The sequence below is a fragment of the Astatotilapia calliptera genome, chromosome 2, assembly GCF_900246225.1.
Source record: "Astatotilapia calliptera chromosome 2, fAstCal1.2, whole genome shotgun sequence".
Taxonomy (NCBI): domain Eukaryota; kingdom Metazoa; phylum Chordata; class Actinopteri; order Cichliformes; family Cichlidae; genus Astatotilapia; species Astatotilapia calliptera.
This window is the reverse complement of record NC_039303.1, coordinates 23,939,439-23,965,030: the sequence shown is the minus strand read 5'-3', so window position 1 is coordinate 23,965,030 and position 25,592 is coordinate 23,939,439. Positions and strand designations below refer to the sequence as shown.

At 42.2% G+C, this 25,592-nt stretch overlaps 2 protein-coding genes across 13 annotated transcripts in view; one reads left to right on the top strand and one right to left on the bottom strand.

Annotated features, from left to right (window-relative positions):
* Positions 1-233: 233 nt before the first annotated feature.
* sh3tc2 (SH3 domain and tetratricopeptide repeats 2) lies at positions 234-16,855 on the bottom strand. Of its 5 annotated transcripts, XM_026189043.1 has the most exons (23): positions 16,558-16,855; positions 12,962-15,393; positions 11,638-11,736; positions 10,632-10,766; positions 9,711-9,838; positions 9,410-9,515; positions 9,116-9,259; positions 7,946-8,144; positions 7,788-7,861; positions 7,445-7,640; positions 7,049-7,185; positions 6,784-6,834; positions 6,383-6,687; positions 6,035-6,229; positions 4,843-5,703; positions 4,515-4,735; positions 4,230-4,396; positions 3,859-4,036; positions 3,611-3,761; positions 3,247-3,369; positions 2,978-3,128; positions 2,660-2,856; positions 234-2,107 (listed from the first exon to the last, which is right to left on the bottom strand). In XM_026189043.1, exons 2-23 carry the CDS (start codon positions 13,080-13,082, stop codon positions 1,265-1,267), a joined length of 4,782 nt encoding a protein of 1,593 aa, XP_026044828.1. In that variant the 5' UTR covers positions 13,083-15,393; positions 16,558-16,855; the 3' UTR covers positions 234-1,264. The 5 variants fall into 5 exon arrangements, with proteins under 5 accessions (XP_026044828.1, XP_026044848.1, XP_026044859.1 ...); XM_026189063.1 differs by lacking the exon at positions 12,962-15,393; XM_026189074.1 differs by lacking the exons at positions 12,962-15,393; positions 16,558-16,855 and adding an exon at positions 15,843-16,533.
* A 5,306-nt stretch (positions 16,856-22,161) lies between these two features.
* ablim3 (actin binding LIM protein family, member 3) overlaps positions 22,162-25,592 on the top strand; it is a 47,286-nt gene continuing 43,855 nt past the window's right edge. For all 8 annotated transcript variants that reach the window (XM_026189024.1, XM_026189016.1, XM_026189007.1 and 5 more), the window contains exon 1: positions 22,162-22,668. In XM_026189024.1, the coding sequence (XP_026044809.1) occupies positions 22,656-22,668 (13 nt within the window). In that variant the 5' untranslated portion in view covers positions 22,162-22,655. The remainder of the gene's footprint in view (positions 22,669-25,592) is intronic.

Here is a 25,592-nt window from a genome sequence, read left to right as displayed (position 1 = left end):
GACACACTACTCTGTCGAAAAGCATTTGTGGCCAAGATCCCTCCTGAAACGCTGAGGTCACTTGGATCCATTCCTCCTGCCATTGCTAAATCTCAATCAAACTGGCCTGCTCAAGACTTAACTGATCAAGTGAGCTGCTGTGAGCATGCTCTTTGCCATCTAAGAGCACTTCACGGTTGTCAAAAAACAGAAACTTACTTGAGCACTGTGACATAAACCCAATGAAGACAACATTATGGTAAACAAATGCACCATTTTCTCTTTCATTCCTTCTTTTGCATTTCCATTATAACAATAAACACAACAGGAATAAGGTCAATTTCAACACAGGGAGCATCAGAACCTTCATATTTTCACAATTTCCTCACCAAATTGTGCCTAGTCTGCATCAGTTTATGGTGGTCTTTCTATCAACCAAAACACAAATAAGAAACAAAGCCACAGGGACAAAATATACTGGAATACACTGCAGGGAAGCTGCAGAGCATTCGGGATCACTTTCTCACACCATTTACTCTTCTGTCCTCTTTTTGCCTGGTTTCAGGCATAAAATCTCACCTGGAACATTGTGATTTCTTTCTGACATCAGGTTGGTTTTGTACCTTCCATTAAGGAAAGTAAGCTGCTGAATAACGCACGTGTCACCTGTATGCAAATGATTTTTATCTAACCTTGTATTTAAATAACTCAGACATACTTCTGCTTATGTTTAAAACTTCCTCTACATTTACAGCATATCACACTTAACTTTGTTTTGAAATGGTTTCTAGGAAACCTAACTATATATATGTATGCATATACTGGAATGTGTGGCACTGCCCATGAAATGCTACCACAAAGAATCATTAATACTACCAACCATTATAGCAGTAACGGCTGGTAGTATAAATGAGCAGTAATTATTATTCATGTTTTATATCTGTTCTTCCTTATGGAAACATGCACATACTCTGCATATTCCTCTCTTATTTGATTGGGCAACCACATAAAAATCAACACTCAGCAAAGAAAATAACACTTTTTTTTATGTTTGTGTCATATCTTCCAGAGATACAAAAATGTACAAAACATATATTGCAAGCACAGTGCCGTGTGATTGCATAAGACAGAACGAACATGCTCTAAATCAGCAAATTGTCTCATAGATTTACAGTATTGGGTTTGTGCCCTGTGGCTTTTTCCCTGCCAAGACACATGTGACCTGATGAAGCAAAAGCCGGCAAGATCCGTAAAGGGAGAAAGACTATGTGCCTCCGTCAGCGTGTTAACCGTGAGCGCCACCAGTCTCACAACCATTTCTCTCTTTGCCCTCTCTTAGAGCTTCATCATTGTTTATAACAACACGCTGGTCAGTACCAGGCTCTGTTTGAGCTGGAGTCTCATTAGTGAGGGTGTTTTCGTCATCCTGAGTATCAGAATCAGCGTCTTTGGACTGTGCGTCTCCTGTGACATCACTTGTGCGATTAACAGGTATTTGAGTGGGAATGTTATGTTCAGGTGGCTTCAGGTGAGTTTGTAGAGTGTCAGTAGAGCTGCTGGAGTCTGACATGTCCTCCTTGGCTGTATCGAAGGACTCCGTGAAAATGCTCTCAGTGTACGACTGACTGGCGATGGTATCTGTCTCAGAGCCAGACACATCCACTGAGTCAGGAAGATAGTTATGGTAGGTTTTCCCATTAGCACCTAATCTAAGATTAGCGTCTGTGCATCTGTTGTCTGATTTCACGTGCATCCTACGAGTTCTTGGAGCCAAGTCATCTTCACTCGTCACACTTTCAGGTATAGAATAAAAAGAGGAGCTCGACTTAACCAAATTTTCTGTATATCCCACGTCAGCATCCAAGTTCCTTTCCATATTTTGGACGGCCTCTCTATCTGCATCATCTTTGTTTTCCTGTCCAACAGCAGTGCCTTCCAATCCAGCCAAAACTCTCTTCAGACTCTGGGCTCTGTCTCTGTAAACTTGGCACAGCTCAGCATCGGGCATGTGGTTACCATGGATCTCGGCCAACTTCATGTACACCACATACAGAGCCTCAGGGTTAGCTTGGTCCTCAAGTGCTGCTGCCAGAGCCAGCTGGAAGTAGCCCACTGCATCAAAAGCATCCTGTAGAGCGAGCACGCAGAACAGAGGTCAGAGCTGGTCTTGTCAAAATCAAACACATAATTTCCACATTTGAAGGTTACATCGCCACGAGATGAACCTGAAAGCGATACTGTTTCTCAGCCAATGATTAAAACATGAGCAGGTCATTTTGACATATAGAAAGATAAAGCTTACATTTGCCATCAGCTTTGGACAGTGAAATCGATCATCGCCAACAGAAGAAGTAACTTCTCGAAAGTTATTTTTAATACAGAAAAACAAGAAGATTTTTAATACTGCCACTAAATCATTGGTTAAAGTGTAAAACAAATTACAGTGTGAGCATGTGTGTTTCTCTTAACAGAGTAATATTAAATATGCCTGAGTCAGAACACACTCTTATTATATTTTCCTTTCTGGGATGATTTTTTCCATTTCTTTCTGAGAACGCTGACTTCAGCGAGATGAGGGAGAAAATAAGGGGCGGTGCGGTCGCTTCCCCACACAGGATCATTTTAGGAATGTGCTCTCTCTATCTTTCCCAATGCAACACTGTAACTGTGTCCCTTGTACCTTGAGTTTGTGTAGAGTGAAGTTTCCCAGCCTGCAGTAGACCTTGGTGTAGTAGCGAGCCTCCATGGGGTGCTGTAGGACAGGCGGACTCAGTGACAGCGACTTCAGGTAGTAGTTTTCTGCCATCTCATACTGCTCCAGACTGTAGTAAATTGTAGCTAATCGATGGTAAGCACTCCTCTCATTCACACTCACTCCTAAAGCAAAAAAAAGTCAATGTTTTTTTATAAAGTATCTTGCCAAGTACAAATACTACACTGTACCTGGATTGAGAGGATTATTACAGACATGAGGCTCAGGCACGGCTCAACTTTGTACCTGTTTTGCTGGCGACCTGGACAGCCAGTGTTGCGTACTGCAGAGCCTCCTCGTGCTCCTTTTCATTTATCAGCAGGTCTGTGAGTTTACTTAACAATCGAAACTCTGAGTGGATGTCATCGATGCTCCTCGCAAACGGCAGACTCCCATCCTGAAAGCAAATATAAGTAATTTTACTGAGAATCCAAACTTTCTACAGTTTGTTATTGAAAAAAAAAAAAAAAAAAAAAAAAAAAACCCAAAACAGTACACTTGAAGTATCCTTTTACCCTGTAGAACGGCAGAGAAGCCATCCGGTTCCTGTGACCTTTAAAGTAAACATCTCCTGCCTCCTCATAGATGCTCATGGCAAAGTGAGGGTCATTCATCCTTAAGGCTGTCTTTACTGCTGCCTGAAAAACAAACAAGCAAACAAAACAAATACGACAAGACACAAGTAATCAAATGTTATCATTGGATCTTATTTTATTTTATATTTCATAAGTAAAAACATTAACTGTTTAGTAAGGGAACTGTTTGCTGCTCAGGAATGTGGAATATCGACATTCAAGGAATACCAGATTTATGAAACAACAAAAGGCACTGAAAGGAAAAAGTTCCCTCTACTACTGTACACACACCAACACTCCTCACCTGTAAATACATGTCAGCCAACTCATCCTCATAAACGAGATAATAAATGCGTCCGACCTGTAGCCAGGTCTCAGACTCTTCCTCCTTCTTTCCCAGATCGATAGAAATTCTCAAGCTTTGTTTGGTGTAGTCGAGAGATTTACGAGATGACCTGCACAGAATGCACGATTAAAAACCATAAAATCTAAGACACAAATGTTAGGTTACAGATAGAGACAGAATCATAGAAATGAGACGCAAATCTTCACCTCTCATCGTTGAGTGTGAGGTAGAGGCTACTGAGCTTTTCCAGATACTCCCCCTCCAGTCTCTTATCCTTCAGTTCTCTGGACACTGACACACAGTGCTCATAGTAGACAATGCTCTGACCATAAAGCAGCATGTCAGCATACAGTCGGCTCAGCACCTTGGCCACCACCATCTGACCTATGAAAAATTCAGATCAACATAACCAGCTAATCATACTGGTCATACCTGCTTGAATTTTAATACAAAGTCCTCTGTTTACATGCAGTTAGTAGTTAGTGTGCACGAATACATGAACCTAAATGCATGCTTGAAGGTGCCATTTTCAGTGGAGGTACATTACAGCAAGTTTCATGGATGAACTTGTACTTACTGTGCAGGTTTTTGGCATGTAGTGCAATTAGTAACCCAATTTCATAGCATGCCCTGATGTCCTGACTCCGCCCCCTGTCTTTGTAGCTACGCCCCAGCCACAGGTAGGTTTGAACGTGCTCCTCATCTGTCGGGCTTTCCCAGAGATCCCAAAAAAGGCACATGGATCTAAAATAAAGAGAAAATAAGATTATATCAAAACTAAATAATCCTATAGACGCTAGATTTGTTTGATCTGTCAAAACTTAACTGTGGCAGATTTTTCAAAAAATGTCAAAGATCTGACCTGACCAGGAAGCGTTCTGCAATCAAAGACGCCCCCGTGTCCAGTGCCAGACACCCCAGGTTGGCAAGTGCCAGGGCCTGATTCCTTTGGTTTCCATTTTCTCTGGAGATTACCAAGGCAGAGTGGAGGTGCCATCCTGCCTCTGGGATGCGACCCTGACGCCTCAGACACAAAGCCAGCAGGTTATGGATCACACCTCGCTGAGTGGGACTGTCTGTTCCCTGCAGAAAGATGCGAAGGCACGTATTACCCATGACATTCATGTTTGTTTAGACATTATTCACTGCGAGTGTGTCATTCTTCACCAGTTCATCACTGGTCACTGTACCTGTAGTGATGTGAGCAGTGGTTGTAGAACACTCTGGGCCTTCTCAGCCTGGCCTGTCAACACCAGCAACCACCCAAGCAACACAGATGCCTCAAATCCCTCCTCCTCATTGATGTGGCCTCCTTTCTCCACAGCTCGTTGAGCACAGTGCAGTGCTTTATCAAGAGCGCCGTACTGCTGGTAAACTGAGGCCAAGCCCAAACACAGGTCCCTTTGGATCTTCATGTCATCCTCGCGCTCGGCTATTGCCAGAGTCTGCTGCAGGTAAACTACGATCTGAGCAGGGAGCAGTGAGGTTCCTTCCTTCCAGCAGGGGTTCAAACGAACAGAGTTCCTGATAAATAATTCAATCCTCTGAAAGACATTGTAGAGAGTGTGGTCCTGTCTCGAATCCAGGCTCAGCGAGGCAAGTGCTAAGTAAGGCATGTATTTGCAGTGATAGAGCCAGCTGAGGAGCCAGTTGAGATCCAAAGGAGCTATCGGTTGCCCGTCGGCGGCAGACAGAGTCAGCGAAAGAAACTGGAGCCGCTCGACAAAAGGAAGAGCGTCATCGCTCTTCTTGAGTAGCAGGAAGAGGGTGGACATGAGGTAGCAGATACGAGCCTCCAGGTGCTTGTCCACCATCACCACCGATCTCCTCAGGAGCACCTTGAGCAGTTCGACTTCATCGGTCGATGTGAAGGAACGACAGGGGAGGCATAGGAGCAGGGCGCTGGCCTTCTCCAGAGTCTGGGGCAGCTTGTCAGTCATGCGTTGCTTCAGGTAAATAGCAGTGAGGTTTGTGAAGAGGGCAACCAGGAGCTGAACATCAGAGAAGCTGTCGACACTGACGCTCAGAGCTTCCTCGTAGTATACACGTGCCTGGGGAGAAAAGATTGTACACTGGTGTAGATCGAAAACAAATATGTTCCACCAAGTAAAACTGCAGCAAAATTCGGTGTTTCAAACCTATTTTCATTTAAAAGGTGCGACAAATAATTTGTGCACTTCATTTTATCTCTCTCCACACTGCAAAAAGCATCATTATTATTATTACAATATTATGTAAATGGTCATGTGTGGTGTCTTGTTACAGGCTAACTTGCCTTGAAATCTCTGTTTAGAAAACACTAAAGTATGTAATCATACAGCCTACAAAGCACACTTATTGGTAAATGCAAATGAAAAAAAAAACAAAAAAAAAAAAACATGCCTGTGAGAACTTTAGCTTCCTGGCACATAGTCTCCCCAGGAGAAAGCATGCCCGCCGATGCGCCCAGTGCATTCCCATTCTCTTGGCACACTCTCTGACACTCTCAAGGTGACCTGACAGCTCGTCCTCAGTCTTGCCGCTGAAAGTCACCCACAGGAAGGAATACTGCAGGTCATACAGGGGCAAGAAAGCATCCTGGGGGTAAAAAACAACAAACAAAGGGTTTTAGAGTTATTTTAGGCATTAACCGAGTTAACAGGAGGGCAAATGTCTTAATGAAAGTCAGACACAGGAAGCTCAACATGGCTAAGAAAGAAAGACTTGAGTAATGTAATAAATGAGGCAGACCTGGAAGTGTTCCTGGTTGAGTAGAGTCAGTGTAGGGTCACTGCTCTCTGACTCCTCCCCATCCCAGCTGTTCTCTTCCAAGAAAAGAGGAGGATCTTCCTGGAACTCGTCCAGTTCTCTGAATGTGTCATCCAGGGTGAAGGATAGGCGCTCTCCCTCTCGTGGCAGAGGGTTGAGAGAGTGACAGAGGGACAGATGAGGAGAGGAGCGAGAGAGCGATTGGCGAGGGGACGACTGGTGGGTGGGTGTGACTCCACTTCTCTCTGACATGATGCTTTGACGAGCGCTCGTAAGGCCTTTAAGATCTGTAAAGACGACAGGTATAATCATAAATCCTTTCTCAAGCTGCTCAAAAGGCATCAGCATCGTAAACGTCTGGTTTCTTCTTAAAAAGTCATTACCATGTTTTGGCCGACTCCTAATGTACATGAAGTCGGTTTCATCCAGCCTATCTGGAAACACACAAGGTAAATCAATTCAGCATTGATTTTCCAGCTGGAAGCACAGATGGAAACTATCTTTCCCAGAATAAATTACAAATACCGCCGCTATTTAGGAAACAAACATGACTTGTATTTCAGTTATGCCTCGATGACACGATCCCTCCCTTTTCCCCTAGCTAATTAAAAGTGCAACATTTCTCAGCGAGCCCAGTCATTCCTTTACCTAGCCTGTAAACGGAGCTGATGTCAGTCGAGAAAAGCCTTTCCAGCAGGCCGCTGTCGCTCAGCTCAGAACTGCAAGGGTTAACCTGAGCAAGGCTGGCTTTCTCCTCCTCGGTTAGAAAGACCAATTGTCCATCTCTGTGTAACGGAAACAAAGGCAGCATTATGATTATCCAGGCCTCATCACCTGATCCGCCCTGTCCAGACTGTGAATCCTCGAAATAGGATTTCATAAAAGATTAGCAGAAGACTGTAAACAAGACATAAGGAATGTAGATGGTATTGCGATAAAGTGATTTTCAGGTGAAGCGTGAAACATGTTACAATGAGACCAGCTAGTTTAAGCCACTGCCTGGATTTACAAAAAAAAAAAAAGGAAAAAAAAAGACTTTCTTACAAGGGTGCAGTATTGAGAGGCTTGACGTGAGCTATTTGAACAAAGCCGCGGCATCCAGTTGAAGTGTGTCGTCCTATGAAAACACCCAGGCTTCGGAGCAACAGACCCTGGATCTCCACAACGTCACCTTGGCTGAGCGGGAGCTCATCTGGTCCCACTGGGCTGTAGTCAGCTACTGCCACACAGGAGCCAGTCACTGAGGCATTTAATGAGGTGAAGGGCAAAAGAAACAACACTTTTAAGCACACTGATTAGGAATTTGAGGGTATATCAGTTAGTTACGCAGTTACATTTCAACAGGCACTGTGGTTACAGTATGCTGTATGTGATAGCAAAGCTTTACCGATAGGATGCTCAAATGGTTCCCTTTCTGTTTGTGAGCATCCAGCATAGACTGGGTACTTCTTCAGGAACCACCTGACCAAACAGGAAGTATAATTTAACAAATACTGTACTCCACATAGGTGAAGTGGTCAATTTGAGGAACAGATAGCAACTTACTGATAGAACGGGTAGGGCAGGGGCTGCATGGCAGTGACGGGCACCATGCCATGGTTTCCTGTGGTGAGCAAGGTGCCCTCCCACATGTCGTCCTGCCCCGTGTCCCTCACCACCAAGAGGTCATTCTTTTGGAACGACAGCTGCTCCTCATCCTCGTCATTGTTGGCTCTGGTGAACAGCGCCTTAGCAAAGCAGGATCCTGGAAGGAGACTGATTTTTAGTAGAGAGAATCAGCTTCGCTATTCCCCCGCCCGAAACACAAAGAAACACAAAACCCGTCTTTAGTCATTGCTTATGATGCTGGTAAACGTTACTGCACTTAAGTTCAAAATCAGCAAAATTGCCAGAGTTGCCGCGCCCTCATTCAGTCACTGGGAAAAGATGGATGTTTTATAACCTGGCCCATTAAGTTAATGTAATTTTCACCACTATTTGCCAGCATTGCAGTCCTATTATGCATTCCCATGATGCATTTTGCCTGAAGGATATGTTCAAGAGAAAGAAGGGATGTCTGTGCCGCCCCGGCAGGAGGGAATCGATACACATTCATGGAGGAGAACAGCACAGTAAGTTGTACTTCATGTCGTTGTCTAATGCATTCAAACAGCAGATCAAATTTGGGATTTTGGTTTAACAGTAACTCTATAAACCTGATATGAATAAAAGTGTGATTATAATGTTGACTTGATTAAAAGTGTATCGTAGTTTCTAAATTAGTTTCCGCACAGCACAAAAGTGCTTCCACTACATATGAGGTGGGTCTGTTCTACAATTTTACTTAAGCTATGTGAGGCAACCTGTTCATTCAAGTCTTAATTGGGGTCACAAAGAAATGGATTAAAAATAATGGGATCAAATCACAGTGAACTCAGTTAACATCCTATAATTAACTACTTAAGTTCAAGCTTACTCTGACAATGACTCATTTGACTTTATCTTTCTTTTTTAAATCTCATTATGAATCAATAGATTAACATTTTGAAATACAGGCAGCAGCTTTAGAGTCTAAAGTATAGACTTCGGATCACTGATTTACTGACAGGATCTCATTTCTATTTACAGATGCTTAACCTTTTCCCTCCACATGTTATCCCTGTGCAATGCCAGGCCTGATAAAACAAACCCTTACATTTCAGTGACATGAATTACTGCGCTTACAACACTACTGACCTTCCTGAAGTAAAAGTCCAAGGTACAGTGTGGCCAGATGTTCCTCATCCACCGTCACACTGATCTGCAAGTCATTGAGCAGCTCTGGGTCCAACCAGAATGACGGATCGCAGAGGAAGTTTTCCAAGCAACGAGCCACATAGCCTGGGCAAGAGCACATGCAACACCAGATGAAATACTACTGCTTATACTCATGCCAACCAGTACTATTACTGTGATGATGGCACAACAAAGACGAAAAAGAGAGAATACAGACATTGAAATGTCATCCAGAAGGTTGCTTATTAGTCCTACCTAGTGCAAGGTATGTTGAAAACTTCCAGATTTCCTCTACAGTTTTGAATGTGAGTACAAAGCTATCCTTCTCAGCGTGGACAGAGACCAGACGTGCAGACAAGTCCTGCAGAAACAAAGTCTCACGTTACAGTAAAAAGTCATTAAGCCATCTCTATAAAGTGCACATTACATGTACAGTATATAATACTGCGTAATATGAAATCATTATATGGTAAAAACATACTACTTTTTCATTATTATATCAGACAGTTTAGAAGTGTAGGGAAGCTTGTGTGTCGTCTTCATCATAGGGACTCACTTTGAAGAGCTGTATGACGTCCTGGCTGTTGCTCTCCACCACTCGGAGTCGTGTGCGTAGCGCCTCCTGGAGGGTCCGGTCAGAATCTGCACTGGAACGCCGTCGTCCGGTGAACAGTAGCACGATTTCTAGCAAGAGGACAAAATGCGCTCTGGGGTTATCAACACTGAGTTCAAATTGGTTATAGCAGTGAAATATGAGGAATATAAAGAATTAGCCTTTTCTACTTCACTTATATTGTACTCAAAGTGCTTTATATAACATGTTTCCTTCACCCATTCACGCACATTCGCATTGTGATGAATGCATTGGAACACTTAAGGTTCAGTATCTTGCCCCAAAATACTTTACAGCACAGATTGGAGCAGCCAGGAATCAAACCACCAACCTTCCAGTTAGTACATCACCCACTCTACCTGAGCTACAGCTAACCAGGAATAAATATGGAGGGCATTTTAAATCCTTTTGTTCCACTATTCAGAGTATCTCCAAAAAAGTAAAACATAAAACCGAAGCCGGAATAAAAACACATCATTTTCATCAAAAAAAAAAAAAAAGCAAGATTTTGTCAAATATTTTCTCTGAGAGCTTATATTTCAGGAAGATGCTTTGTGAGCACAATGTGATTCCTCAGAGGAATAACAAAGCTATTAGGCCTTTTACTGGACACTCAGTGTGGCCATTTAAATCCATTTGAGAGGAAGAACCTGAGGGAAAATGATGGATGAAGTTAAAATGCTGAGTGAGTAAAACATTAGCAGACGGGGAATGTTGTTCATCAGTATGCATAAATATAATATGCATGGGAAACGATCCTGTGTATGAAATTAGTTTAGCAAAGCTTATACGAAAGCAGGTTTTCCAGTAATAAGGCAAAACAATCCAGGCAAATAATTCGAGTAAAAGCGCCACAAAGTGTACCTGAAGAGAATTTGTCTCCCAGTGACACGGTACTTCCTCTAAGGAAGGCCTCCTTCCTCTTCTTCCAGTAACTGTCAGGCTCCACCGTACCTTCACCTGATATTACTATTGCAACATCCTCCTCTTCACCAGCACCTGAAAGAGGAAATAAAGTCATGAAACAGTTCCTGAATATAGTTTAGATCTTAAAATTTAAACAAGAAGAAAATGAGGAGAGGAAACTCAGCGTACTTTTGGTTAAGGCAGTGTTTCCTAAACAGCATTTTCACATTTGAGGTGTAATCGAGACGTGGATGTTGTATGTGGAAACTATTTTATCAAAACAGACAACACAAGGGCTTTAAGAGTAGATTGCTACTGCAATGCATGTTCCAGACTGGCATGGAGATTAAACTGGGAATGTTACCAGATGACACAAGATAGCAATCGCTCTTTGCTATTTACAAAAACAACACGCTGCAGTCTGTATTTGAACAGGATGAACTCATGAATTTAAAAGTAGTTTCTAGACTTTCTTTCTAATATATCCACAAAAATCCACAGTAGTCCGTCAACTGACACCACTCATCCTATCTTCCAGAGCCGGATGTTGTAAGAAATGTTTGTTTGTCAAGTTTTTCATTTTATGCTCAGTTTAAACTCATTTGCTACATACTTTAGTAGATTACAGCTTTAGACATATCACCAATTACTCTAGCACTTTTTCTGTGCCAGCCATTTAAGTAAACAGGATCTTAATCATTTCTAAACCTGCAGCAAGCTGAATGCACACGCTTTTTTTTTTTTTTTCAGGAAAGTTGATACGGGCTGTCCCTGGTTTGTTCCATTGTGCAGGGAGGATATCCCAAACACTTCCTCTGCTTGAACACGGCGCAAGCAGCACCGCTCCTTCTCACATGAATGCTGATGACTTATTTGTACTCTAAACTAATCGGGCACTTAATAATGTTATGATTTCAAACTGATTCCAAACATCCGGCTGTTTGGTGCAACATAGCTAACACACCTTGAGTCATGATGTCATTTCCTGGGAAGTGTTCATTAGCTCCACCGAGAGTATATGGCGGTTCCCTCCATAGAGCATCCAGTTCGGCAGGAGAGATGTCTGGAAAAAGAAAAGCAATGACAATACTGAAAAAATTGAATTGTGTCTATGATCCTAAGCAATACAGCGTTAAATATCACAACAGTAATAGTCTAAAAATTTGGGGATACATGCATAATGTATTTTCTTTGATCCACCACTCCTGCATCTACTGGTTAATACAAAGCTACAGCCAGCAGTCACTTAGCAATTAGCTAACCTATCTTTAAAAATAAATAAATAAATCAAACAAATGTTGCTTATCAGTACCCTAAATCTCATTACGATCCTCATTAATCACCTTTTTGAATACTTATAAGGTAGACCATTTCCTGGCAGGAAGTGTTAAAAAGTAACCAGCAAAGAATCCAGGAAGTTATTTTATTCATATCAAGGTTCATTAAGGAGGGTTTGCAAACTCAACAAAACAAAAATATATGAGTTGAGTTTAATATTTGCTTTTAGTCCTTTAATATATTTTTAGTCTTTAAGTCAAGATCCTCCTGGGTGTAGCTTTACCTTACAGATGGAAGAGAAGAATCTTCTGGTTTTTTTAAACAAATATGTTTCTGGGTGGGGAGAGTGCTGACATCACTTAGGGAGACGGAGGCATACTTGAGCTTTTTCGTTAGTTTGAGGAGTTGTTAAGGGTATACACGGACGTTAAACACACACAGGCCGAGCACGGACACACAACTGCACTGACATCATTAAGACCTCCAGGCTTACTCATACACACACACTCAGCTCCTCTGCCCCTGACTCCTCAGAGCACACATTTATGTCACCGTGGTCACAACATCAGACGCGATTTAAATTTTAAAAAGGAAAAAAAAAACTGTAATAATTCAGATTAGAATTCCACTTTTTACATGTGTTGTCAGTGCAGAACCACAAAAGAACATCATTATCTTGATGCAAAGCATTCACAAAACAATGGGAGCACACAATTTAGTAACACAGTATGCAACATGACATTATGCCTAAGAGGACAAAAGCCTATTCTTTCCATTCTACAACATGGAGGACAGTTAGCACCACTGGGACTGCTTGAGTCAACACAAGCAAAGTCATGCAGTCACAGTGCAGAAACACACCATGCCTCCCCCCTTTTTATTTGTTTTTGTTTTTTTTTACCTTCTTGGCTAAGTGTATTACCCATGTTGTATACTGATTACTGCTCCTGCCTATATGACTGTAGCAGTTGCTCATGGCAGCAGAGCACAGAGAACGGAGTGGGACCGACCTGTGAATGAGGAGAGGCACAGTTTGATGAGCGGTCCGCAACAGGAGGAGCTGAGGAGAGGTCTGCAGCAACAAGACGCCATCTGGCCCAGGAGTCGGCAGCTCCCAGAGATCAATGCCATCCCATCAGTTCCTCTCAGTCTCTTTAACAACAACAACTCCCTCTCTTCCTCTCTACTGGACAATTCCCGGCTCCCTTCCTATTTCTGTACTCTCCTTCCTGCCCTGCTCAGTCTGTCTTCCCACCAGTTAGGATCTGTCTCTAATGTCCCCCCCCCAGTATTAATTTCTCCTTCTTCTCTATCTGTCTGCTTCTCTTTCTAATATTTCTGTGTCTTGCTGTCTCCATCTTCCCCCTCCCACCAGTCTTGCTCTCTCTCTCCAGTAACTGCCCAGCCAGTCAGTGAATGCACAAAGCACTCTCTGCGATTGGTATGAGTGTGTAGGGGTTGGGGGGGCAGGCCTCAGTGATAGCGTTCTTATGTGTTGTGTGTGTCAGTGAAAATATGCACAGAATGTGTGTCACATAGACAGTGTGTGTGTGTGTGTGTGTGTGTGTGTGTGTGTGTGTGTGTGTGTGTGTGTGTGTGCGCGCGCGCGCGCGCGCACGCGTTTGTTGCTGGGATAACGTATTGCTGATACACAGTAAGGTGATTCCATAGAGGGACAGGCTGCAAGGTCAGTGCTAAGTGGGGGTAAGAGTTTCCTGGTGACACAGGTTGAGGATCAGTTCATCTCCAACACAGAGTTTAACCCAACTCAGCTTTCTACCATCAGATGGCAAAGTGATATGACAAGAGCACCACAGAAAAGCCTCTTTCTACAGTGTGAGGTCACTGAGAAAAAAAAAAGGCTGAATGCTGAAAATAGAGATGGCGTGGTGAGAAGATCGTGATAGACGCCATTGTTCTCACTTATGAGACACCCCTGATAATTAAGCGCATCAAAGGGAGGGGAAAATTAGAATAATTGACCTTAGGCGACCCATTACCATCAGAGAGGGACACGGTAAATAATACAACAATGGCTCCATTGAGAATGTGAAATTCTCTCCATTCTTAAAACATATATAAAAAACACAGTTACCCATACTATGATTTTCTCTTCAACATGCAGAGTATAGACAGAAGTAGTTATAATTGACAGTGTTTATGTCAATTATAACTGCTAAACATAAAAGCTTAATGGTAACTAATCACTTTCCTATTTTTAATCTCTCTCATCCATTTTCTTAACCACTTATCCAATTCAGGGGCAGACACGGCTGGGGCCTATGTTGGCAGTCCATCACAGGGCTAATACAAAGAAACAGACAACTATTGACAGTCCCATTCACAACCAATTTAGAATCACCAGATCACCTAAATATGCACGTCTCTGGACTGTGGTATGAGGCCAGTGTGCTCAGAGTCAAACCCGACTGATATAATATGTTTAAGATCAATAATGATAAGATTGAATCCTGATATATCAGGGTTTGTTTGTTTTTTTGCTCGTTCAGACACTGAAGCATACATTTCCCTAACATTTGTTACCTGTAGTTACCCACTAACGTTCTGCACGACTCTACTCAGATCAGCTGTTATTGGTTTTTTGTGGCGTTCCAAATGTGTGTTCCCAAAAGGAAACTTGCAGAGTGCCTTCTGGTGGAAAAACTATGCAACGTGAACACTCTTAAAATTGTTGATTATTATAAAATATTATTTATAAGCTGTTATAAATGCCGGTATTGTTAGAAAGCCAATACCAGCTGATAATATTTACCCGTCAATAAATGGGTCAGGCTCTACCAGAACAAATCACACAGGGACATGGAGAAGATGCAGATTCCACACAGATCAACCACAGCTGACCAGATCGATCTGGTCAGCTGTGGTTGATCACTGTGTATTATCAGATAGGAGGTAGAGAAGTCTTTACAGGGACTTTACATTAATTTAAAAATTACTGAAACTGAAATACTACAGTAGGTTTTACAGCAAAGGGTGTTTCCCACAAAATCAATGTGCACATATCTATACTTATCTATTCCAACACTTTAAATGGAAAGTGAATAAAACTACCAAAAAGTGTTGAATTGATGACACAAACATCACATGCCGTAAAAATAAGCTTATATGGAGAGTAAACCTGAGTAGAATTATGCATTTTGTTTTTGTACCCGAACAGTATCCAAGTTAAACTTTGAAAACGTATCTGATGACTGCCGGCAGACACAGCAAATTGCAGATTACGCCGTTAACCGAGATGGAGGGGCCAATTGATGTAATGAGGTGATAGAAACAGCTGATGCCTTACACGCCTCGTGTCAGCTACCATCAGATGCAATCACTGATGTTGGAAAACAAGTGCTTCCGCAAAATTAGGCGATGCAGAGGCCTGATATTCTTGTCTGTAACTGGTCTCCTCTTCTTCATGACTGAATCTGCGTGCCTGGTGAGACAGAAAGCTGTAAACAAGCAGGAGCCATAGCAGGGAATATCCTGACGCTCTCTGTACAGCCCTGCTTGTTTGCCATTGTTCAACAAATATCCAATCTAATAAACGCAGACTGGTCTCCAAGCTCATATGTGCAGTCACATGCACAGGCCGTTGTTAGCATCAAAAGCTAACAGCAGCTGTCTCCATAAAACCATAGATACTATCAATAAAAAAGGTAATTTGATTATACAAGTCACGTAAATCCTCTTTACCAAACACCTTTAGATAAAACTATTGTTTCCTCTAAGCGGCAGTGTTCCAAACCCTTCTTCTGAGTGAGGCTGTCACAACACTTCACTAAAGTCTCTTATAAACAATGCTTGATTGCTGACTTGTTAAGCCTCAGACACATCATGCATTGCTTGTAATAACAGGGGCTGTTGTAACTAATGACCACATACCTTAAACAACCTCCCAGTCTCCACACAGTCTGAAGCCACAGCCACAGCCTGGTACACTATTGTGACACTCTGTGGGCCATGACAATAACATCTAGCATAATGAGAGACATATGGTGTGATCAGCTGTGTGTGTGGCTGCGTCCAACTGCATGACTATGCAGGAGATGTTTGAGGTGAGGTGTCTCTGGGTGTACAACGTAGGCTGGTAGACGGCAAACATGTGGGAGAGGAGTTAGCAGAGAGAAATGTGAGACAGGGGTTATGAGCTCTAAGTTTAGACTATAACCCCCTGTTAACTCACTCACATGTCTGTGTGTCTGGGACGGAGAGAGCTCCCTGCAGGGAGATTCCCACAGTTACACAGAGACATTTGGATCCCTTAAACACACACTGTGGTGGATCACTGCAAAATGTGGTGGATAATTTCCACAGTTCATTACAGTCTGATTCTAAGAAGCCTTTGGATTGCCGCTTAATTGAGTTTTCTGACCTTTTGGAAGAATCTGTAACTATTTACTGTCAAACGATTAGTGAAACCGAGGAACTGAAACCACTACTTGGCAGCCACTGCTCATTCAAACGTTCAGAAAACTGTTTACCGTTTTCACTAGAGACTGACAACAGCCTCATGGTACAAAGTACAGCAGCGACTGCCCAACGGAATAAAGTTTATAACACCACGAAACTTAAAGATCAGCTAAAAGCACATTCTTACCTCTCTGTTGGTGCCAGCTCTGTCTTTTCAGTTCATTCCTGGTGTGCGTGGCAGAACATATCTAATGAATGTACCGTGAGCGGTAACCGGTGAGCTGCGCGTCATGACAGCGGCTCAGTGTGCTGTCAATCTCCGCGGGTGAAAGCAAAGGAAACAGCGGAAAAAGTGTGGAAGTGAGTGAGAATGTGGGTGTATGCGTGGGTTTGTGTGCGTGCCTGTCGCTTCAAAGGCGATCCGAAACAGCGTGCCACTGACCGAGGAAGTTTTTTCCCCTGTAACTCCTCCTACATTTACTTTGGGGCAGTCGTAGGGCCTCCTTTTCTCTCTCTCTCTCTCTGTTTCTTCCCCTCTCTCACCCTCATGCATAAAAAAACTTCCTCTTTCTGTCAGAATCTGGAAACAGGATCCCACAGAGGACTAAACCGAAAAGAGGTCAGGTTATAAATATATCCTCAATCTATCTTCTCAAAACTATTCAAACCTGGTGCACGATTACAACATTCTTCGTAGTTAGAGTACCAGATGCACAATAATAAATACTTTCTCTCTTCCCATTCTACAACACCAGTCTCACCAGCTTGTCTTGCTGCACCACTAATGATGTCAGACGTTTAGATGACTGAGTAATCACCTGCTTTGTTTTGGGTTTTTTTTTTCTCTCTCTTTGTATTGTTCAGCACATACCTGACAAATCACTCATCTTCATTACAAAGCTCCTGTTTTTTTCACAGGCCTGCTCAACAAGTCCACTGAATGTGGGAAATGTCCAGAGTGATGCCTGGAAGTGTGAAATATTTATCCTGGCGTGCTGCATGACACTACAAAAACAAAACAAAACAAAAAGGCACAGCAGTGACCTCTTGTCATTCTCTTTCTGGGCTATGTATCTCTGTTATGCATATCTGTGTGTGCAGTGATAATAAACGCCAAGCCGGCAGTGCTTTGGTCTGCCATTTTTTTTTCCTGTTTCTTTTGCGTGCTTAGTTAAATATAAACTCTGGAACTGATTGTGTTGCCCCAAGTACACCACCACTAAGTCACCCTGAACACACAACATCGTCCCTGTGGTGCTCATGTGATCGTGCAACTGGCTATGCAAGGCTGGAGGACACAGACCATTTATTTTGCTCTGCTTCCAATAGTCTGAGAGTGTTGGAGGGGAGGGGGTGAAAGGATTAAATATCAGCAAATTACAAATAGCCAGGAATAAGTAGAAACAAGCAAGCACAGCGTTGCAGGATGAATAGTAAAACACGGAGTGGGTATGTGCACTTTCCCCTTGCCATGTGAGTGGACAAAGGGCAAGGATTGTGAGATTTAGTGAAGAATGCAGCACACTGCTGATCAGTGCTACTGATAGTGGACACATGGCCACGGTGCGAATGACAAACAAAAGACACATTATATCCAACTGATAAACAAATGAATGATAAGGCCAAAAACAACACACACACACACACACACACACACACACACACACACACACACACACACACACACACACACACACACAAACAGTTTTGCAACACATTAGTAGTGCAACTAAATGATGTGTCTGTCATGTGTTATTTGTGCTGACTGTGGTTGTTTTCCACTGCTTGGCATACTTAAAGAAACAGTTTCCATTTGAAAGAACAGAGTGATGTCAGCAGTGGATGTTTGGCTTTACTGGCAGTTATGGAGGGCACTGGCGCCTTTACATATACCGACCGCACTGTGTTGACCCAGCGGCCTCCTGCCCCGCTGCCTTCAGTGCACAGGAAAGTCAGTTTCCTGTTTTTCTGCCCCATCAGTTTGGAGAACAAAAGTACAATACTGGATTGACACAGGAGCATGATCAGCAGCCAGCACAAGTCCGTCCTGCACACCATCCAGTTATATATTGTCACATTTACACAGTAATGAAGATAAGGATGCTTCACGTCAGTACATCCTATTAACAGACGTCACAGTCAGTACTAACCCAAGTTAGTCCAGCACAGACGGCTGTAAACATACTGTGTGATACTATTAATAAACTAAGACATGCAGAATAAGGTAATGGTTTGAACTGAATGGACAGTGAAATGGTTTCCAAATAAATATGTCAGTGAGATTTATGCTACGTTTTTACAAAGCTCCCAGATGAAACTAAGAGGCAACGATAAAACTGTGAGGCGAAAATAAGATCATCTTGTAAAGAAAGAACATCTTGTAAAATCGGTGAGCTCCAGAACCAGAAGAGGTGAGACTGTGCAGCACAGAGAGAGCAAGAAAGCCAGGCGCCTTTTACATCCCGCCATTGTCCAGCTTCCTAAGGGCTCCAGAACCAGGGCTTCCTCAGGACACAGGGACAAGGTTAATAAAAACAGCACACACACACACACACACACACACACACACACACACACACACACACACACACACACACACACACACACACACACACATTTCACAGCACATAAGCTGACAGAGCAATGAGTTCACCACCTTACAATCTGTACCAAATACTAAAAGTATTAGGAGTTCATCAAGATTAAATGCACTGTGATTAATCAGTTGCAACTTAACTTTGCAAGTGTTTTAAATGAGGGGTGTAGAACTCATTTTACATCCTGGGCCACCCGCGTGTACAGCCAGATCAGTGAAAGTGCCCTTTCTGTCATTGAGAAGAAATAAAATATTGAATCCATGAGATGTTTCTCCACTTTTTCTACATGATAAGGAAACGCTGTTGTAGTAACGTCTTGATGTTTCCCCAAATCTTATAAACAGTACATTTGCATAATGACTGAAACCAGCCCAGTGAAGGAACAATGGGCTGGGAGGTCAGTTCCTTAATCATAATTATGCAAATTCTCATGACCATTGATCAACAACCACTGACCAAAGACCACTGATCAATGGCCATGAGTACCATTCACAGAGAGTTGGGGAATGGCTGCAATCACAGCATTGTAAGATGGCGAAAGATGTACCCTTAGGCCCCCTCCTCGATTCAGAGACGGTCTTTCCCTTTTCACGTAAATGGCCTCCTTGCCTCCACGCTCAAACCAGCGTTCCTCCCTGTCAGGATGTGTACATCCTCATCATTGAAAGAGTGTCCACTGGCCTGTAGGTGGAAATAGACTGCAGAGTCCTGGCCTGACGAGGTAGCTCTTCTGTGTTGTGCCATCCACTTCGCCAGAGGTTAGTTGGTTTCCCCTATGTATAAATCCTGGCAATCCTCCTGGCACTTAACAGCGTACACTATGTTACTCTGTTTGTGTCGGGGGATCCGATCCTTGGGGTGGACCAATTTTTGGCGCAGCGTGTTTTGGGGTTTAAAAGCCACAGAGACCTGATGTTTAGAAAAAATGCGTCTCAACTTCTCCGATACTCCTGACACATATGGGATCACTACAGGTTTTTATCTTGGGCAGTGGTTGTCCTTCTCTCCTTCAGTGTATTGTCTTCCACAACTGGTCTTGCAAAGATTGTACTGCTGGAAGTCCAGGGGTATACAGAGTCATGACTCTGAGGCACAGGGGTGCTAGATGAATCCTAGCAAAATGACATGAAGATCCCAAAAAATATCGACTTTTAATTTTTTCTGAAAACAAAGTTTTTAAATTATATAAGTTATAGTGATAACTACAGGGACAAACAACCCTACACCATGTGAGAAATTATCCCACTATCGGGATGGTTGTCACAAAGTATCAGTATCATTAATGTTTCGTTTTTGTTAAAATTAATTGCAAAATAGAAAACTGTAAAAACAAAATGAACACACACACGCACACAAAAGACATTTCTATAACTCACAGTGAAAAAACAGGAATTGTTTTTTAATTATTTCATTGTTTATCTGGCGTAGTATGAATGGGGATTTCTTTATCTGCAGGAAAAGCTGTAAAACTTATTAAAATACATTTAAAAGTGCAAAATTTATGCTCTCCTCACCTGTTTTCGAAGATATCCATTGGGCAGGATTGACTCTGTGCAAGGCCGATTCTTGCTCCCAGGCCTTGTGTTTAACATCCCATTCCATACCTTTAGAAATCTGACAGCAGATATTTTATCTTCTGTCTCCCTAACCGAAATAAATATCGAGTTTTCTTTATCACAGCGTTTTATCTTCAAGTTTAATAAACCACTTGTTATTTATGTAATAGTTAATCCCTTAAATTGGCCTTTTAGCGAACTTCAATTGTTTCCTTATGGCTACTGGCTCATACCATGGGAAACAGCGGATGGGTGTTTCACGCGAGCTCTAAGATTGAAATCTTTCCACGTTGATGCCAGCGGACCTGGTGAAGAAATATCACTGAGCCATAAAGGCAGGGCAGCTTTTAATCTCGTGGCAGAACTAGCTAATGCCTTTCAAGGCAATTGCTGTGAGGTTGAAAACAGGTGAATTCATGAGATGTTTCAATACATATTAACAGGTGAAAACCGTGGAAACAAATCCCTCCACAGTTTCTAAATTAACATGGCCTCAGCAGCAGGTTCACCGTAAATAATCCAATTAATTTATTTGCTTACGTCGATTTTCCAGAAGAGGGCGGTGTCATATCAGTTTTAGCAACAAGCCCAGCCCAGCACTGCTAAAACAACAAAGTGGTTTTATGAACGCTCTCGACCTTCTCTAAATAATTTTGTTTTAAATATTACATGCATCTCTTGAAAAGTGACAAATGTGTTCCGGCCCAGTTTCAATTCAAGATGGCTTTGCAAATGAATCTAAAATTCTCATCTTTCTGTCAGTCTTCCTTTGCTTTGGAAATCGACTTAAAAGGAAGGACTCGTGAACACGTATCACTTATTGCAGAGTGATGTAGGGTATAGTATCCCCAAAGCGCTCACAGCAGCCCAGAGTGACGTCGTTAACCTAGGATAGAAAAAAGAGCGCAGTCAAGTTGGGCTCAGAAACCCGGAGCAGTACCGGAAATGACTTTACTTTCATAAAAAATCAGTTTTGAGTAACCATAAAGCTTGAGCTTTCAGAAATCGTCAGTGACACTTTCATATATATATGTAAATGTTATATATATATATATATATATATATATATATATGAATGTAGTTATGATATTCAGCCTAAAGTCTAATATTATTCGAGAAAGGACTGAGCTTGTGGGAAAAAGTTACGTTACAATTACAAAAGTATTACTTCTTTTTTATGTGGGCTTAACATTTTAGTTCAAGTCACGTACTTAATACATTGAAGACACAGTAATAACGTACAGTTGGGAATGGGAATGTTTTGTAGCCAGGTTCTGGTTTAATGCAGGTTTTGCTTTAATGGTGCATTGAATTAGCTACCACTTAAATAGATATTTCAAATCAAAATCTAAATTAAATAATAACTTAGTGTTAGCTTATTATAAAAATATATATGATCAAAGACTGTTATCGCTGAAACATCGATTTAGGTTGAAGTTGTCAGCGTTTATCAATGATATTCGAGGTGCATGCATGTCTTTTGTAGGCTAATATTTTAATTTCAGATATACCAAAATCCTTGTTTTTCCTTTCTTTTCACGCAACGTTCACATGCTAACACGCAAACGTGTTTGCTTTATTTTGAAAACCTCAAACGGAAAAATATATAAAGGGAGGCTGTGTTTACAGCGCGTGAAAGGCGCACGATGACACGCCAGGGGAGCGCGGCGGAGCTGGGATCAGCCGGCAGCGAAAATGTGAAGGTGGAATCCGTGTGAGCAGCATTGTGTGTTGTCACTGGCGTCTTTGGGGAAAAAAGAAAAAAGAAGAAGAAGAAAGAAAATAATAATAATAAAGGCAGCCGACGTTCACACAGCAAGAGAGGGAGTTTTATTTGGATGTTGTAGCTGAGTACGGGTATTATCCTACCTTCTGTTTCTTTTTTCTTATATTTTTATACCCCTCTATGCCCACCTTCTTCTTCTGACAAATTGACTGGAAGCAGTGCTGCTGGGAGTGAGAAGCATCATTTGCGTTTAGAGGATTATTATTATTAATTTTATTATTATCAATAATATTATTTCAAAATTGCGAAGGAGTAAAACTGCCGAAACTGAGGAATTCCTCGTGCTTTATGGGATTATTTTCTGACGAAGCCGCTTTGTTTTGGATAACAACCGATATTGGGCATCATGAGTTCCAGTGGTAAGTGAATGTGCGCTCCACCTCTCCACTTGAAGCGCAGGGACGATTTATGTAGGTGAGAGCCGAGAGAAGTGCCATAGAACAATAGTAGTCTAGACTATGTCACGTTTGCTCAATTATTTATTATAAATAATAAACATTTTAAAATAAGGATGACTTGCAATTTAATGTAATAAAAATAGGAAATTGGCATTTTTGCATTAAGGAAAAACAAAACAAAACACAAAAACATACAAACACACACACACACACACACCAGTGTGACTGTGGGTGCCAAGTCCTTATAATAGACTTGGAGCAGGTTTAGAGATTAGAGCTAAGTATATCTCGAGGTCAGAGTGGCATTTGCCCTGAGTTCATCCAATGAGGAGCATTTTTGAAATTCTTCATCCACATAACAGTTGTTTTCTGGGGCCTTCACTCGCTTCTTTCACTTCCTGTCTTTCATCTTCTTCTCTCCCTCCTCATCCTCCTTCCCATCACTCTTGAGGGAACACCCAAGCCTCCAGCTGTTGCTTCTTCTTCTTTTTAAAAATCCACCTGCTCCTTACTGACACATTCCTCACAGGATCAGTAAGGCCTTTGGTTGAAAGTTCCTAAGCTGAGCGTTTGGGACTTTAGTTGTGCATCTGTCAGCCTCGGGGGCTCCTGTCATATTTACCTCAGAATGGCTCTGGGACAGCCATGATGCTAAGCTGACCTTGTATCACCTGACTCTGACCCTGATCCTCTGTCAGCTGAATCAGGGCTTTCCCCGTAGGGCTTGTAGGGTAATGTGTATTTGTTTTGTTTACAAGTCAGACCGCATGTGGATCTCAAGGTTAACTTTAAAAGAAAATTCCACCACCACCCCACCCCACCCCACTCCACTCCACCCCCGCCCCTTAGCTGTCAGTAAGGCCTCTTGAAGTTGATGTGCACCAGGTGCTCCGTGAACTGATGGTGTCAGGCGCTTCCTGTCCACCCTCTGGTATTACTGCCTGTCATTGTGTGGCACTACATTATTCATCCAGTGCTCTTAACTCTGTGGCACAGAGTCTTGCCTGACAGCCCGGTGTCTTTGCCATTCGTGCCAGGAGTGATGTGGCAGCTTCTTGTGGTCTGAGTAAATGACTATAATTCCTTTGTTAAGCTTCAGAATGCTTTTCTCAGCTGACACAGAAGGAGGGGGAGGAGCACACGCGGCCAACATGTGAAGAGCTGTCCAAAAGCTCCCGTGAGTTAATAGCGTGAGCTCCTACAGGTTTACACACAAACACGCGCAGAAACAACATGTCAACATGTGGTGTTTGATGTGTCAGAATTTAAAAGTGTTTGTTTGTGTGTGTGTTTGTGTGTGTTAGCGATGACACAGCAGGCAGATGGTGGTGTGACATGTGTCTCTACTCTGGCTTTAGGCATCGAAACAAAGCAAACACGAACATGTCCTCTTCTCTCCTCTCCTTCAGTCAGTCAAACGTGTTTCCTTCTGCTTTCAACACTTTTAAGGTTTAGACATGAACGGGCCTGTTAGGCTGTGCTGTGTGCAGTTGTTCCGCTGCACTGGGTGTTATTGCCCAGGAGCTATCAACGCACATAGAGTAATTACACACAGCTCTGATAGTCTGTCTTCATCTTCTGGTCCTTCTGTCTGTCATGGTCACCAGTTTTTTGTACGTGCGTGAGTGTGTCTGGTCTGGTCTGGTCTTATTTTCCATGTGGCTGACAGACGGTGCAGTACCCTGGGCACGGGAGGTACATTTCTTGCAGAAGGAGCCTTATTTTTCAATAATTAGATATAGAGAAAGTATGTGGGTAGCTATGATGACAGATTCTGAGTTGTTTTTGCAGAATTGGCTCCAGACAGTTAGTGTGTTTCAGGGAGTGATAAAACACATGTTGATCAATATACTGATCATCGAGCTCAAGGACCTGAGGGGATCTGCAGAGCAATACATCACAGGCAGCTCTGACACGTCTCCTCCTTGCTCTCTGTCTTTATATAGAGAAAAATTCTAAGGCTATTCAACAAAGTGCATTCAGAAGACTGTAGCTGCATAGTGCAGCATATGGGGACTGTAAAAATGTTTCCTCTTTGGCTGTCTTAACTTAAAAAAAAGTTGTATTGTGTCTCATGAAAAATAACACATATGGTTTAAATGTTACAGCAGCAGTTTCCAATATGTTGACCATTTGGATTTATTATTTAGTCTTGTGCAAATGCTTTGAAAATACAGCAAAGTCACAAACAAAAACCAAAGAGACTTGTTGGAATGAAACCTGAACCTCTCTAAACTGCCAAAACATTATTGCTAGCTCCTACGTGCTCTGCTGGCTTTCCTCCTACGGTCATGTACTGGTTTGTCAGTGCAGTGCTGCCACATGATTTAGGTAACTCAGAATAACAAAGAATGGAAATGACTGCAGAAGCCAGCCCGTACTTACAGATGCTCCTTCCAGCTATTTCAGCTAGTGTCAGGCCAATATCTGATAATGATGTTGCTGCTCTTCTAGTCACGTGGAAATGAAATTTGATGCAAATATTCATGTTCCCATACATTATATTCTAATGACTAGCTTGTGCCACCATGAGGTCAAAGGTGGACCTGTAGTGCTAAAACACCAAATACCTGCCTAATGAGCATCAGCTGTACTGTCTAACGAATGCTTGTTGGAAAATGCTAGCATAATAAATTAAGAGGAGAGTGATATAGATGTCTGCTGGAACTTCATCTTTCAGGGATTTGCTTGAGATGTGCATCCTAAAGTGCAGAATCAAGCAAACAGATCTGATTAGATCAAGAAAATCTGAGAAAAAAAATCTGCTTTAAACACAATTTGATTTGCGTTAGCTTTAGCTAAATTTTACCTTTAGTTATATAACAAGTTGCTTATTTACAGCTTCAATATGAAATAAAATAGAATACGAAACAGGCAATCAGTGA

What these genes read in the sequence shown, in the direction of transcription:
- sh3tc2 (XM_026189043.1), bottom strand. Translation starts at nt 13,082, where the DNA reads ATGGCATTGATCTCTGGGAGCTGCCGACTCCTGGGCCAGATGGCGTCT. An exon ending in ACGTCATACAGCTCTTCAAA is followed by an intron (nt 9,516 to 9,710) that starts GTGAGTCCCTAT and finishes TTGTTTCTGCAG; the next exon opens with GACTTGTCTGCACGTCTGGT. An exon ending in ACCATTTGAGCATCCTATCG is followed by an intron (nt 7,641 to 7,787) that starts GTAAAGCTTTGC and finishes TAAATGCCTCAG; the next exon opens with TGACTGGCTCCTGTGTGGCA.